General features: G+C 28.8%; 1 protein-coding gene across 5 annotated transcripts in view; it reads left to right on the plus strand.

The window, feature by feature from the left end:
- The window catches only part of LOC107444140 (aquaporin-9), a 115,837-nt gene extending 106,473 nt beyond the window's left edge, over positions 1 to 9,364 (plus strand). For 3 of the 5 annotated variants that reach the window (XM_071183511.1, XM_071183510.1, XM_016058224.3), the window contains exon 8: positions 7,848 to 9,364. In XM_071183511.1, coding sequence (XP_071039612.1) covers positions 7,848 to 7,885 — 38 coding nt within the window. In that variant the 3' untranslated portion in view covers positions 7,886 to 9,364. Of the gene's footprint in view, positions 1 to 4,790; positions 4,848 to 7,847 lie in introns of all 5 variants that reach the window. The other 2 variants (XM_016058226.3, XM_016058223.3) reach the window with 1 other exon arrangement.
- The last annotated feature ends 5,091 nt before the right edge of the window (positions 9,365 to 14,455 follow it).

Consider the following 14,455-nt stretch of genomic DNA (forward strand, 5'->3'; position numbering starts at 1 on the left):
TATGTGTATATATATACATATATACACATATATATCTACACACATATATATATATATATATATACATATATATATATATATATATATATTCTGTCTGTCTATGCAAAGAACTTCCTTTGCAATTTGTCTGGGACAGTGGCGGTGACTATGGTTACGAGGTTTAACTATTTCTAGTAGGAATGTTGAGTCAATATTTAATACTTTAATGCACATTTTGGCTCGAGTCGGTGGGAAATAGGGAATCAAGGAAGAGAGAAACTCTTCTCTTTGAAATGCGCTGTGTCTTGTTTCCATAGCAGCAGGCAGCCTTAGACAATGCGACAAGGAGAGCTCTTTCTATCGACAAACTATGCTTAAACTTTACCTACTTTCGTGTTAGCAAAAATAAGTAAGTAATAATGCGTAGCGAGTAATAAGAAACGAAATAAAAAGATTGTCGAAAAGGATCGAATTAGAGTTAACAAACCAGTTTATTTGTTGGACAAAACTGAAATACGTTCATACTAATAACTTCTACAGGGTAGAGAAATTGAAGAAGATGGAACAGAAAATGACTTTCAAAGCTAGTTTTGATTGACTAAAATCTAATGTTAAATAGGGATTTCGTTATTCATTTTACAATATATTCATTTTTAAACATTCTTTTATGACCTCCCCCCCTCCAAAAAAAAAGTTATTGATTCATCTACAGTCATGATTTAAAAAGATCGAATTACGGTGTTTCGAGACCATCCTCCACAAACTGTCAATACTGGTTGGTAGGACTTCGCCATTTTCAAAAGTATTAGATAGATATATTACAATCAATGTTAATTCATAGATGTGGTTAATTCAGTGAATTAGTTAGGTCTTCTTCAAATTATTCATTTTTACTAGTAGCTATGAATTATAAACTATTTAGCTGTTCAGGGTAATAACTAATTAAAGTAATATATGGAATATATATTTTTACATTCTCTCTTTTTATAACCATTCCAATTCTATTTAAATAAGCTGTTCATGTGTCTCATAATAACAAGTTAAAATGGAAGATTCACGTCAATAAAACTAGTCGAACTTTCTAATGGTTAATAACTAAATATAAAAATAACTAGTTAGTTATTAACTAACTATTATATTTTCCTACCAATTTATCACAGTTGATTTCTCTTTTGTCTTTACAATCTTCTCAATAAGTTTCTCAAATAAACGTTTATTTTTTTTCCTTCTTTTTTCCTAAGCCTTTTCAACATACACAAAGAATGCTGTAGGATGAGTCGATAAATAATAGTATAACATTGTTTATCCTCGTATAAAAACACAATAAGCTAATTTCGGCATTCTATTAGTTAAAGACGTTTTCTCCTGAATAAGAACATTATTCAATGTCACGGTCTTCTTCGAATTGACCTTGGTCTCGGTTGGGGATCCGAAACAATGTTTATGGAACTTCGCATCTTCCACTTCAATGCAAACTTACGTTTAGCAATATCCGGCGCAAGAATTAAGTTAGAATTGAACTTTTGTTCCAGTAAATTATGTAATGGCACTCACCCGACACAGCCAACCTGAAATTTAAGAACACTGTAACTAACTTGTCCAATTACTGGATTTATGCTTCATTGTTCAAAATTCGTCTTAAAATCAGAATGGTTTTATTTTTAATGTTGACCTTCTCGAATACCCAAGAAAGTTAATTTTCTGAAAATGGTATTTTATTTCAAGGCCATATCAGTTCTGTTCTGTTCTTAGTTCTTCCAGCTATTAAGACTAATTATACATTAAATTAACTACCATACCTGCCAACTCTTCCGGATTTTCCGGAAGATTTTATTTTCATATTTAAAGTGGTAGCAATAGTCAGGTTATTCCAATTACTTTTTTGAATTATAATGATAATTATAAATGAGTTTTACCACCACTACATATAAATAATTACAATAAATATATCAAAGCATAATAATCCTTGCACAAGCGAATTTCAACGGGTTCACAATATAAATATATTTTTGAGTCAGATTGTTTTTCGTTTATTGTTTTACAACCACTCTGAAACTTTCCGTTGGCAGGTATGAACTACCATAAGATTATATGAACTTATTTTATGAAATTGATAAAATAAAAAGCATCATCGAACACTTTTCTGAAACTTTCCGTTTAATTTTGTACTCTAATATTCTGTAAAGGAATAAGACACCTTTGAATTTCTCTATTATGGTGTAATACCAGATACCAAATTTCTTTCCAAAAAGAAGTTTTAGCAAAAAATAATTTTTAAAAAATATTCGGTTTTGATTAAACTCGTTTTAAATACATTGTGAACTCTTATATACGTAAAGAAAACAAAATTCACGAAATAAGTTATGTGAAATTATAAAAGTATCATAGGTAAGATGATCGTATTAAGATGGGTTGAACTCCAACCCACCCCAGGGGGGTATACGGAGATAAAAGTTAAATTATTACAGTAAAAAAATTTTCTAAAAACTAAAATTACAGTAAAATTTTGCCAAATGACAATGGTGGTGATCAGCTAAAAGTGGATTAAGTATAACATCTGTCAATTAAAAGCATGTTTTAAAGGCAATGAAATCCAATTGCGCCGGTGTAAATGTCGAGAGTTAAATGATTATAATAATAAGGAAACAAGAGATAAAAAAAAAATCTCATAACTAAAATCAATGAAAGCTAAAAGTCCTAAGTGTAAATGTCTAAAAGTGAAAGTCTGACTAGAAGTTGATGAAGTCTAAAATCAAAAGTAGATAAAATTTCAAAATGTAAGGCTAAAAGTTGATTAGTATAAATTAACGATGACATGTTCTATTGTTGGTTCATGACTGGAGTCAGTTTTTCTGGGAATAAAATGTCCTCGAGGGTTTGTTTAATAATTTGAGTCACAATTTTCCTGCAGGTTAATATAGCAAAGAATTGGTGTTCTTTATCGTAGTTATTCATGTGATTTCCACGAAGTATCATAGGTAAATTAAATGTTCAATTTTCGTTTCAACAATGGTCAAAAATAATAATGATGAGTAAGTAGATAGAATATTTACGAATGATTTAGACCATAACAAAAAAAAATTCTTTGTTTGAATATAGAGTATGTATGTTATGCCAACGAGTATAACATTTGTATGTTTTTCTTAGACTTTAATTATTCTTATCATGGTAGACTTTATTCTTATTAATACTCCTTATGTGTGTATATCTTTTTTTTTCTTCCTTTCATACTTGCGTACACTAAGTCACTCCCGTGTTTATTCCTGCTTATTCTATACATGCAGCAAGTACATGGAGATCTATCATTATATGTCCTGGCAGATTTCCTATTCACCCTGAAGAGTACGTTCGTATCTTTCTTAACCGTAGAGCTTTAGCTTAGAGCTCCCACATTGCATGATATTGCTTTGCATTAGACTTCACTGCTTTAAACCAAACGATAGATGCTTCGATAGATAATTCTTACAGAAGGATCCGATAAGATGACTTACTGAAAAGCCCGATAGGAAGACGTCTTATGCACCGAAGAGCCATTACATTATGACCACCCTGCTAATAACATATAGGACCACCTTTAGCCCACAAAACTACTAGAGCCCGTCGTGGCATTGATTCCACAAGGTACTGATAGGTAGTCTGAGGTATCTGGTACCAAGCGCTCACCAACTGGTCCTGCAATTCCCTCACATTGCGAGGGGGTAGAGTGGCAGCACGAATTGGGTTTTCCAAGTAGAACCACAAATGCTCTATTGGATTAAGGTCAGGTGAATTTGGGGGCCAAGACATGACTTGAAAGTCACTGAAATGTTCCGCGAACCAATCCATGACGATTCGACCCTTATGACATGATGCATTATCTTGTTGGTAAACACCATCCCCCGCAGGAAAAACTATTGCCATGAATGGGTGAACCTGGTCTGTAATTATGTTCAAGTAGCTTACTGGCGTCAGGGATTGTTCTATGAGGATTATGGGTCCTATTGTGTCTCATGAAAACATTGTTCCTGGGCGAGGAACCATGAAAACCTGGGAGAGCCCATTGTTATAGATGGAGGTCATAATGTAATTTGGTCATAATGTAATGGCTCTTCGGTGTAGAGGGGACCGATAAGATTTATTTTGCTCATTTTGTTAATTTTATTAATAAAAATGAGCCTTTCCCCCCGACCCAACAAAATCTTTCAGATTTTCTCTCTGGCAACACACACAAATCAATTTTTAAAACAAAATATCACATTAAAAAATTATTAAAATTAATTAAATGTGCAAAATCAATAATAAAATGATGATAAGAAATACTATGATTAACCTTGTTTTATTTCTTACTAAAATTAAATTAACTTTGAAAGATAGTTGAAATACTTTTTGTGCTTTCTTAAATATATTATACCCTTATAGTAAGATATAAAAAAATTTAAAAAATGACAAAAATATATTCGATAAATGCTACCAAACTATATGTAACCATCATGGATGGACCAAGATAAAATCGTTCTCATTCTGATATTGGTAGGCCGATCAGCCTTTTCAGCGAAATATTTTTTTCAGCGAAAGTTATGACGGAAACTCACAATTATTTCGGTCCTCAGTGCTGGCGCTTTAGATTAATCCATTAGCGCTTTTGTTAGGAAATTTCACACAAAAAATTAATTTTTAATTAAAACTAAATTATACTGCAAAATTATATATACTTATATTTTAATAATGCATTAATTAATTATAATCTTTACTCAACAAGTATTTCAAGCAAACGAGATTTCAAATTCTAATTTTGAAGATTTTTTTTTTTAATTCTAATTTTTTGTTTTTAGTTTTTGATGAAAATGATATGTGCATTGAGCTCATAAAGGCAATAGAATAGACTTGAGGTATGTAGAGTTTAGAAAGTTCCCCCTCCCCCCCCCAAAAAAAAAACCTAATTAGCGAACAACAGGAACTTCTGAAAATCAGTCAAAGTTATATAATCAACAAAGTTATATAATAGACGTATATATAATTTAATATAATTTCAAAATAGTTGAATGGGCTAATATTTAGAAAGCTTAATGTTAATTTGTTTGGACCCAATATAGATTTCTAGAGTTTACTCCCGCCCCCGACGTAAACTTTAACATTGCCATTGAGATAGATGAAGTATTATTCTATATATATATATATATATATATATACACTCACTACAATATAGATATATTTTGCTTTGGCTATGTCAATACGATATTAGGAAGCACTCTTTTCTGCGGATTAACACATGTGAGATGATGACGAGATTATATGTTTTAATTTTTTCCGGATTTTTTATTTTTAATTTTTTTTTAAATTTTTAAAATTATTTTTAAAACATTTTATTCGAATAATTTTTTTTCTTCATATCTTTTCAAACATCTTTATATTTTTTCCATGTTTTCTCTTTATTTTTAATTTATTATAANATATATATATTGATTCATTTATATCAAAATCAAGTCATAAAGGTTAATAGTTAAAATGTTAAATGCTTTTAAAATCTTATTTATATCAAGCATTTAATAGATATTAATATGACACCCAAACCAAAACTTTTAAAACGATTGTTAACTCTCGCCAATCGATTCCATATTGAATGTCACCCCCCCCCCTACTGGCATTGAGTCAGTAACAGTGAGTCGTTTCTGTTAGGTTCTGTTGGGCTGGCGTGCATATGTAAGTAACATGAAAATTTTAACACAAATATGAAGACAAATGTTTTTTTCCCCTTTTACAAAAAATAGGGAACGCCAATGTCGCAACAATCACACTTCCGCAAAGTTTTATCATTACTTTTCCATTATAATTAACTACAGCAGCGGCAACAGATCAATTAAGCTAAAGATACTGTCATTTTAAAACAACGCTGACTGCCGTGAATTTAATCACTCTTTTCATGATCCTTGACAACAATTGTTTGTACTAATTTATCACTACTATCATGACAAAATCTATTCTTTGAAACAAAATCATAGATTCAGGAAGTTCAGTTTAATTCTGAATCGGAATTCAGTTTCGATAATATTTCACCATTAGCACTGCAGCTGATAGTCAGTGATAGATTTGATAAGAAAAGTTAAAAGATCTGCAGTTGTTTTTTCTTACAATAAGATAGCCATCGTGTCTTACGGTCTGGTTTTATCCAGGTATATTTTATCTTATGCTGATCAATAAGACGCCTTATATCTTGCGACAAATTTATCAATTGATAACGACTATAGATTTGTCTTTTCCAATTTCATAAATATAGGCAAACAGATAGTTACTTAATGCTTTGATACACTTATCATTGTCGTTTTGTTAATGATGTCACCGATAACTCATTGTCTGCCACGCGAAAATAAGAATAGTAATAAAATTATTAAACCGGTTTAGAACAGAAAACTTTCCCTCGTTTATAAGCATTTTTAACACAGTTTTTAGATATAGCTTACGTATAGATATAGCTATTCGTACGTATAGCTTACGATAGATAGAGCTTTAGACATAGCTTACGTATAGATATAGCTATATAGCTTTAGATATAGATATAGCTATTCTTACGTGATACATTATATAATAATTCTTATGTAATAAATTCTAGTTACAAAAGAAAATGAAAAAGTATTTTGAGTACTTGTCATTACACTTGTAAGATCCATAAGGCAAAATTAATATTAAAAAATTCAAAGATGCTAGTAGATGATATTAAACTAAAGATAATATTCAAGTAAAGATAATACAAAACAGTTGTATTGCAGTATTTTTACTTGAATGTATTGCTTTTTTTTATTTTTTAGAGCTGTCTTTTGTCTGAGTTGGACGCTAAAAATGCAAAAAAATTAGCGGTTCACTGATGCAAACTCCATTTATATAATTTAATATTATAATTTATGTAATAAATTTTTATGTAATTAAATATTTATACATATAATTTAATATTATAATTTGTATAATAAATATTTATATGATTTAATATTATAAATTTTCAATATCATGAGAGCCAAAACACGGTCAACAACATAAAATAGAATTCTTTGCTTGAATGTTTTTTAAATATTCAAAAAAAATTAATTTGTGATGGTTTTTTAATTCACGCAAAACTTGATAAATTTTAACAAATGTAAATAATGTAGAGATTCTACGAACATTTTTAAAGTGTATATCTACACAATGTCTCAGTAACAGAAATAATAAGGCTAAAAACAGTAAAGAATTAAGATATAAATAAAAAAAAATGGGTCTCGTGTCTGATTTCACCTCTTTTTGACAAAATTGACTTCTTTTTCTTTCGCTTTCATGGATAAAGCCAATTCCAGTTTTATACATACAATCACTTTGAAAATGTGCATAAACGAATTAATTATTCAAAACATTGTTTTACACGTTTTAAAAATTTTATAAACTTCCATCGGGACGTACTCAAGAAAACGTGTAGTTACGTTTTGATCATTGTTACAGTTGTCTTTTAAAAGAGTTGCATGGTAAAATAATAATAATAATAATAATAATAATATATATATATATNAAGTTTCTATACAAAATGAAATATATATATATATAATTCCCTCCGGGGTTTCGAAATGTTATACTAAAAAAAAGAAGACGAATATGGTAAAAAAGAATATATGAAATTATTCCGAAAGTATTCAAGTTTTAATTTAAGCAGTTGCCGGTAGATGGCAGTAACATGTACCACTGAAGTCAGTTGTAGTAAAGAAAAATGGCGTTTACAGGCCGAAAGAACTATGAATAACCCTGTATATATTTATATATGCCTAGATCGGGCATTACGGCGAAGATTTGGCCGAGCTCTCTAGTGTGTGGAAACAGTAGTCTCACTCATAATGTATTTATTTTTCTTATCATTTACAATTTATTTTCAGGAATCTCGAACCAAGACAACAGAAAGGTCGAAGAATGAATCAAAGACAACGAAAAAATTTATACATGGGACAACGGCAGCATGGTACTGATTATTCGTGATTTTACTATGCCGCCAGTTTGAATCAAGGATTCAAATGTATGTATTTGTATATAACATAAACAAAAATATTTTTCTATTAAGTATTGGACACAAAAAATATGTAAGGAATTTAAAATGTTTTTGTAGCACTTAAAATAATTTCACATAAGTTTTTCGTTTTGATTTCTTTTCAAATTCATATCCCACCTATTTCTTCAAAACTGCCGTCTACAAAACTACTATTAAATCAAATTTGCCAGATGTCACAAGAACTTGTTATAAAATACTAATTGTTTTAGAAAATATTTCACAAAACGAAAAAAAAATTAGAATTTTAAAAAAAAAAGACTTTTTAGCAAAAAGTATTCACTTTAAAAATTTGAATAATTGCATTAATTACATTAAAAATATAGCACGTGCCAAGATTTCTCGTAATCTTCCCAAACTTATCAGAATTTTGAATTTTTAAAAACGAAATAGGATGTTAATACTTTATAGAGTGCAATAATAAGATTTTAGGTAACGCATCGTTTCATAACTTTTTCATTTTAAACAACATATTTATTAACTCAGTCATCTTATACAATTCAACATATTGGTATTTTTGGTATTCCATAATGATCACCCATGATAGATATTTTTGAAATGAGGTCAGTCAATACTTGCATCAGAGGTCACGAATTAAAATTCGAGAAGAAAAAAGCATAAAAATTAATTGATAAAGATGCATATAAGAGAAAAGATAGGATTAAAAACATCAAAAACAATATATATTTTTTTTATTTTAAGTGAGACTGGTATGTTCTCGCATTTAGTTAGGAACAACCTTTTAGATTCATTCTCAAGTAAACTAGTTTTTAACCATTTTAACCCTCATTATTTTTGTTGGGATAATAGTTTTAATTATTTTTATTGAGATATAATCGGAACTTATCTATCTTATTAACTACTGTTTATTTATTACGCTTGACATGAACTGTAAAATAACAAAATATAATCCTAAATTCTAGTTTGGCGAATAAGGTTTCCATATTGTCGTTCGATTCATGAATTTGTTTGAATTTCGTTATGTATTTATGTATATTATTATTGAAAACATATTATAATAACTTTTAATGTATATTTATACCAATATCCATCTTGCACGAGTGAAGGCTCTTTTAAAAGATTTTATTATGTACTTTTTATAAAACTTAAAAATTGCCTTTTATAAGTCTGAAGATTTTCAAAGCAATCATCAAAATATTTTTAAGAAAATATAAACATAAAATGGAATATGCAGCTGTATATGTTTTTTAATGTGAAACTGTATCGTTATTTATCATTGTTCACTGTATGTTACTATTTTTCATCACTTCCATTTCAAAACCAAATCCATTTCTTCATGTAACTTTTGAAAAAATAAAGTTATTTCAAAATAAACATTTTTTTGAACAATTTTTTGTTTCTTTTATTCCTAAGAGGAAAACACAAAAGTATTATAGAAATTTAAATAAAAAACAGCTGAGAAAGGTGGGATTGCAAGCATCGAAACCAGGTGGATTTCTGGAAGAAAGAGGGAGGTGATCATTAAAAACAGGTTTCATCAGGAAATCAAACTGGTTTTAGTATTTTTCATAACGATTTCTTCACTAAAAATTTGACAAATTTCGATTGTGTTTTTGTTTCTCCCTCGTTCATACATAAATTTACAACCCGTAATATGCATACTTCTTACTATGCATACCCATAATATGCATACTTCTTACTATGCATACCCATAATATACATACTCCATTTATGACTAGAATTGTCGAGGTAGATATTGAGGCTAACTTTCAAATTTTGCTCAACTTACAAATTATTGTTATTTAATAATTATTTGTAAGTAGGCAAGCTTGCTTTACATGTTCAAAACAATTATCGTGATACATCGCATTTTATTTTAACCCTTTGCGATCGTATTTTGTTGATATTCCAATTTGAACAGATGGCTGAGAACAGACATACGACTGCTATATAATATCAAGCAAGTGAGTAGTTATAAACATGTTTGTTAAACACGCATAGTTATAAATGAAAATTCTTTTAAGCGTGGACAACAAAAAGCGAAAACAAATTGTGCTATAAGTTGGGCTGAAATATAAGGTTGAAAACTAATAGTTAACGTGAAGGAACAAACTGATCTATGATTTAACTTTGCTTATCAAAGTACGCAGGTTCAATAATACTTTAGAGCTATATTTAGTTTTAATAATTTTTCATAATTACTTCGGGAGCGAGATTGATCGACCAAAATCATCCATTTTCATTTATTTACATTTTTTTTACATTTTTCTTTGGATTTTATTCATTAAAATAAAAGTGTTTAAATAAGAAAAAGAAACATGTTGTATCTGCAAACACAGGAGTTTATAACTTTGTATAAATAAATTTAGATATTCAAACAAACATACATTAAAGCAGGAAAAGTAAATTGGATTCATTTTCTGATTAGATTTGTATAAATAAAGTCATAATGATGATAAATTGAATGAAATGTTTATCGAATAAACCTTTGATAGGATGTATATATTGCATAATTTCAAAATTTGATTTCAAGAAAGATATCATACGTAATAAGTAAGGCCCGGAATTTGATGACATTTGCATTTTTTTGCATTTTTTGCATTTTTGGACATTTTTTGTCCTTTAGAGCATTTTTTTAGATTTATAGGGCATTTTTCATTAAATTTGTTGGCTTATTTTGCATTTTAAAACAGTTTTTAAATTTTTTGTTAGTTTTTTCCAATTCTTATTATTTTTTTATCATTTTTTATTATTACACTGGCTTCCAAACAGTGAAGGAAATCTCTAGGATATTAACAGGTGAAGCAACATCTTTTCAAATTGCAGAAGAATTGTCAGTAAGTGAGACCGTCTTTTTCAAGTACGCACCAATAACATCAGTAAACGTTGAAAGAAGCTTCTACAGGTATAAAAATTTACTTTCAGACAAGAGACGCTCGTTTACATTTCAAAATATCAAAAAAATATTTAATAATCCAATGTAATTCTGATATTTAGTAATATTATGAGATGGAAGTTGTTATATTCATTAAAGTTTCTATACAAAATGAAGTCAATCTATTTTCCTTTTTTTTGTTATTTTAGGATATAAAACATATTTTTCAAACCTTAATGAACGTAGAACAAATATTGCATTGCTTTATATTTTTTTAAATGGCTCATAATAATTTTAAAGAGTAAAACATTGTTTTAGTTCAATATTTTTACTTTATTTAAGTCATGTCATAAGGCATTTTTAGCGCAATTTTCGCATTTTTAAGGGCATTTTTCGCATTTTTTAAGGGCATTTTTTGCACTTTTTAAGGGCATTTTTTGCACTTTTTAAGGGCATTTTTTGCACTTTTTAAGGGCATTAATGGGGATTTTTTAGGTCATCAAAATCCGGGCTCTAGTAATAAGCTATATTGAGAAAAAAACTAGTATGACTAAAATTACATAAATATGATAAAATTTACCGTTTTTCTGACTCTATGAAGTTACCGCAGCACTTTGGTAATGATCTTGGTAATATTAACAATAAAATATGGTTTTATAATATGTAATAAAACTTGGTAAATGTAGTAAACTTTGGAAATTTTATCATGATAACTTAGAACATGGCATAAAAAACATTTATTCGGTTAAATTTAGTTTTAAATTTTTTTACTAAATGTGTGGTAATAAGAACTATAATTTTAAAACACAAATTTTCCGGTAAATACCATATATTTTGATCAACCAGAATTACATTGTTTTTGTCAGAAATGTAATTACCATACGGTACAGTAATTTCACCAGAATTTTTTCCCTCCGTGTAGACTAAAATGCACAAATTTCTAATTAACAAACGAAACTATTTCGAACTAAAATAAAGAAAAGAAGAAAAAGCTCCGAGGGTTGGCGAGTGCAGCGAGCAAGGAAAGGGATGCGAGCAAGGAAGCATTAAATTAAAGAAACAAATGCTGGAAAAAGTATTTAGGCAGGAGTTCCGAAGTTTTTTTTTTTTTTCTCTCTCTCTCTCTCTTTCATCTTGTGTATATTTTAATATATTTATTTAGATTTTCCTAAATTTTATCAATTAAACAATAAAAAAATAGAAAATGTCTAAAAAAGCAGTGTTTTATATTTATATACAAACTACATAATAGAGCTGAATAAAATATAAAATAATTTATTTAAGTTCAATTAGTAAGTTGAGGTAGTGTTTGCAAGGAAGGAAAAAGCAACGCAAATAACGATTTGACTATACTCGTACAAAAAACAGTAAAGAAAAAAAGGTAATACGGAAATTAAACACTTTATTTAAAATATTTGATTTTTAGGTTTTTGAATACATTGAAAGGTAATGCTTCTTTTATAATTACTCAGTTTTTTTAAACGTCCTACATGTTGAAACGTGGTTCCGACTAGGGGGATGCGCTCTCTATCTACTATGTTAATTACTGAATGGAAAAACAGATTTGGATTAACTTTCTCTAATTATAGGCAATAAATATATATCTGACCTCAAATTGAGGTTTACTGTCAGTACCAAATTTACAAAAATTAGAAAAAAAGCGCAATTTAAAAAAAAAGATATAACAAATCCTATAAATAAGTTATATAAATTATTAAAAATAAAATAAGTTATATTAAGGTTTTTGCTAAAATGGAAACCAAAAAAAATAAAAAAATAATATATATATATATTAATATTGAAATGTATTTTTTAAAGAAACAGATTTTTCCTTTACCTGATTATAAACCGGATTTCAGTTTCTTGGGATCATTTATTTAATATTTCTTCATTGTTATTTTATTTCGATTTGAAAAATGCGATGGGAATTACGAATGTAATTTTTTATAAATGTTCTAAAAAGTAAAAGCGTTACTGATTGAACCATATTATTATTATAAGTAAAAGCGTTACTGATTGAACCATATTATTATTATAATATGGTTCAATCAGTAACGCTTTTACTTTTTAGAACATTTATAAAAAAATTACATTCGTAATTCCCATCGCGTTTTTCAAACCGAAATAAAATAACAATGAAGAAATATTAAATAAATGATCCCAAGAAACTGAAATCCGGTTTATAATCAGGTAATGGAAAAATCTGTTCTGTATGGGTTACAAAAAATTATTGCTAAGCGAGAAAAGTCTAAGTCAAGGAACATCTTTTGGAAACCTCCGCTCTAAAAGACTAAAAAATATGTCCCCAAATAACATTTACTACAGATAGACTCCACACCTTCACTTCATAACATCTTTTCCAAAAAAAAAAATGAAAAAATATTATTATCTAAATCTCCTGAGGCCGTTTAATCTAAAAAATCGTATATTTTTTTTCCTCCAAACCAAGAAACTACTTTGACTGTCAAATTTATGACCAACCTTCGCAATATCATTTTATGGGGATTCCATATGCATAACTAAATACTTTCAGCAGACAAAACTATAAATTTTCATAATTCCTTGGATTAAGTTTTCAGGTGAATAATAAGATGCCCTATTAGATTATATCTCAGTATTTTGTTGCATATTTACCGGCAGTTTTTCTTCTTCTATCTTCTAAATACTTTTGTAAATATGTCATTGACAATGAATAATATTTCAACGACAAAATACACCCGAAGTAAAATAACAATTTCATGTTTCAGAGGAACTACTCGAAACCCCATTATTTAACACGGTATAGCTATTGCGATTTATAAATTGACGAATTATTATAATGATTTCCGATATATTAAGATAGTTCTTTTCGGGATGCTCCTTCGTTAAGGCAAATAAAAAACACAATATGAATACTTGAACGAAATCTATTATCTTAAACTATGAATACTATATTGCTCAAAAAAAGAATCGTCTAAACTTGAAGACGTACATTTAATTTCAATAATTAAAAAGTTTTTTTTTTTTTTCAAATGGCAGGCGCTGAACATTATTCTTCGGCTTAGAAGATGCCGGAATTGTTACTCATTTCACGTTACCCAGTGGGCACCTGTGAACCAAAGTCACGGAGGCGAGCAATATTACCCACGCCACACTACCGTAAACCTGTTTATAGGGTGAACAACATTCACACATCACACACAACAGAGGACAACACAAGAGAGAGAAACATCCATCACCAGAGCGGGATTCGAACCCGCAGCCATTGGCTTCGCAATCAGGCGCGCTAATCGCTCGGCCTCCTGGTCCGCATAATTAAAAAGTTAAACTATATTTTTAACTTGCCACATTGCGCGCTATAGATTTTCTTTTCCTTTTTTTTTGTTTTGTTTTTTTGAAGAAATTACCATACGTTTTCCTCGTAATGAGGTCTTTTAGATCAATAATAATTTTGATAATTCACGAAAAAACAAAGTGACAGCAAATTAAATTACTAAATTTCAGAGTAGCTCATTAAACTGCTTATTATATACACATAATAAACATCAATGTGAATATTATATTCATATATATATATATATATATTCATATATATATATATATATATATATATATATATTCATATA

Source organism: Parasteatoda tepidariorum, chromosome 7 (genome assembly GCF_043381705.1).
Source record: "Parasteatoda tepidariorum isolate YZ-2023 chromosome 7, CAS_Ptep_4.0, whole genome shotgun sequence".
Lineage (NCBI taxonomy): Eukaryota > Metazoa > Arthropoda > Arachnida > Araneae > Theridiidae > Parasteatoda > Parasteatoda tepidariorum.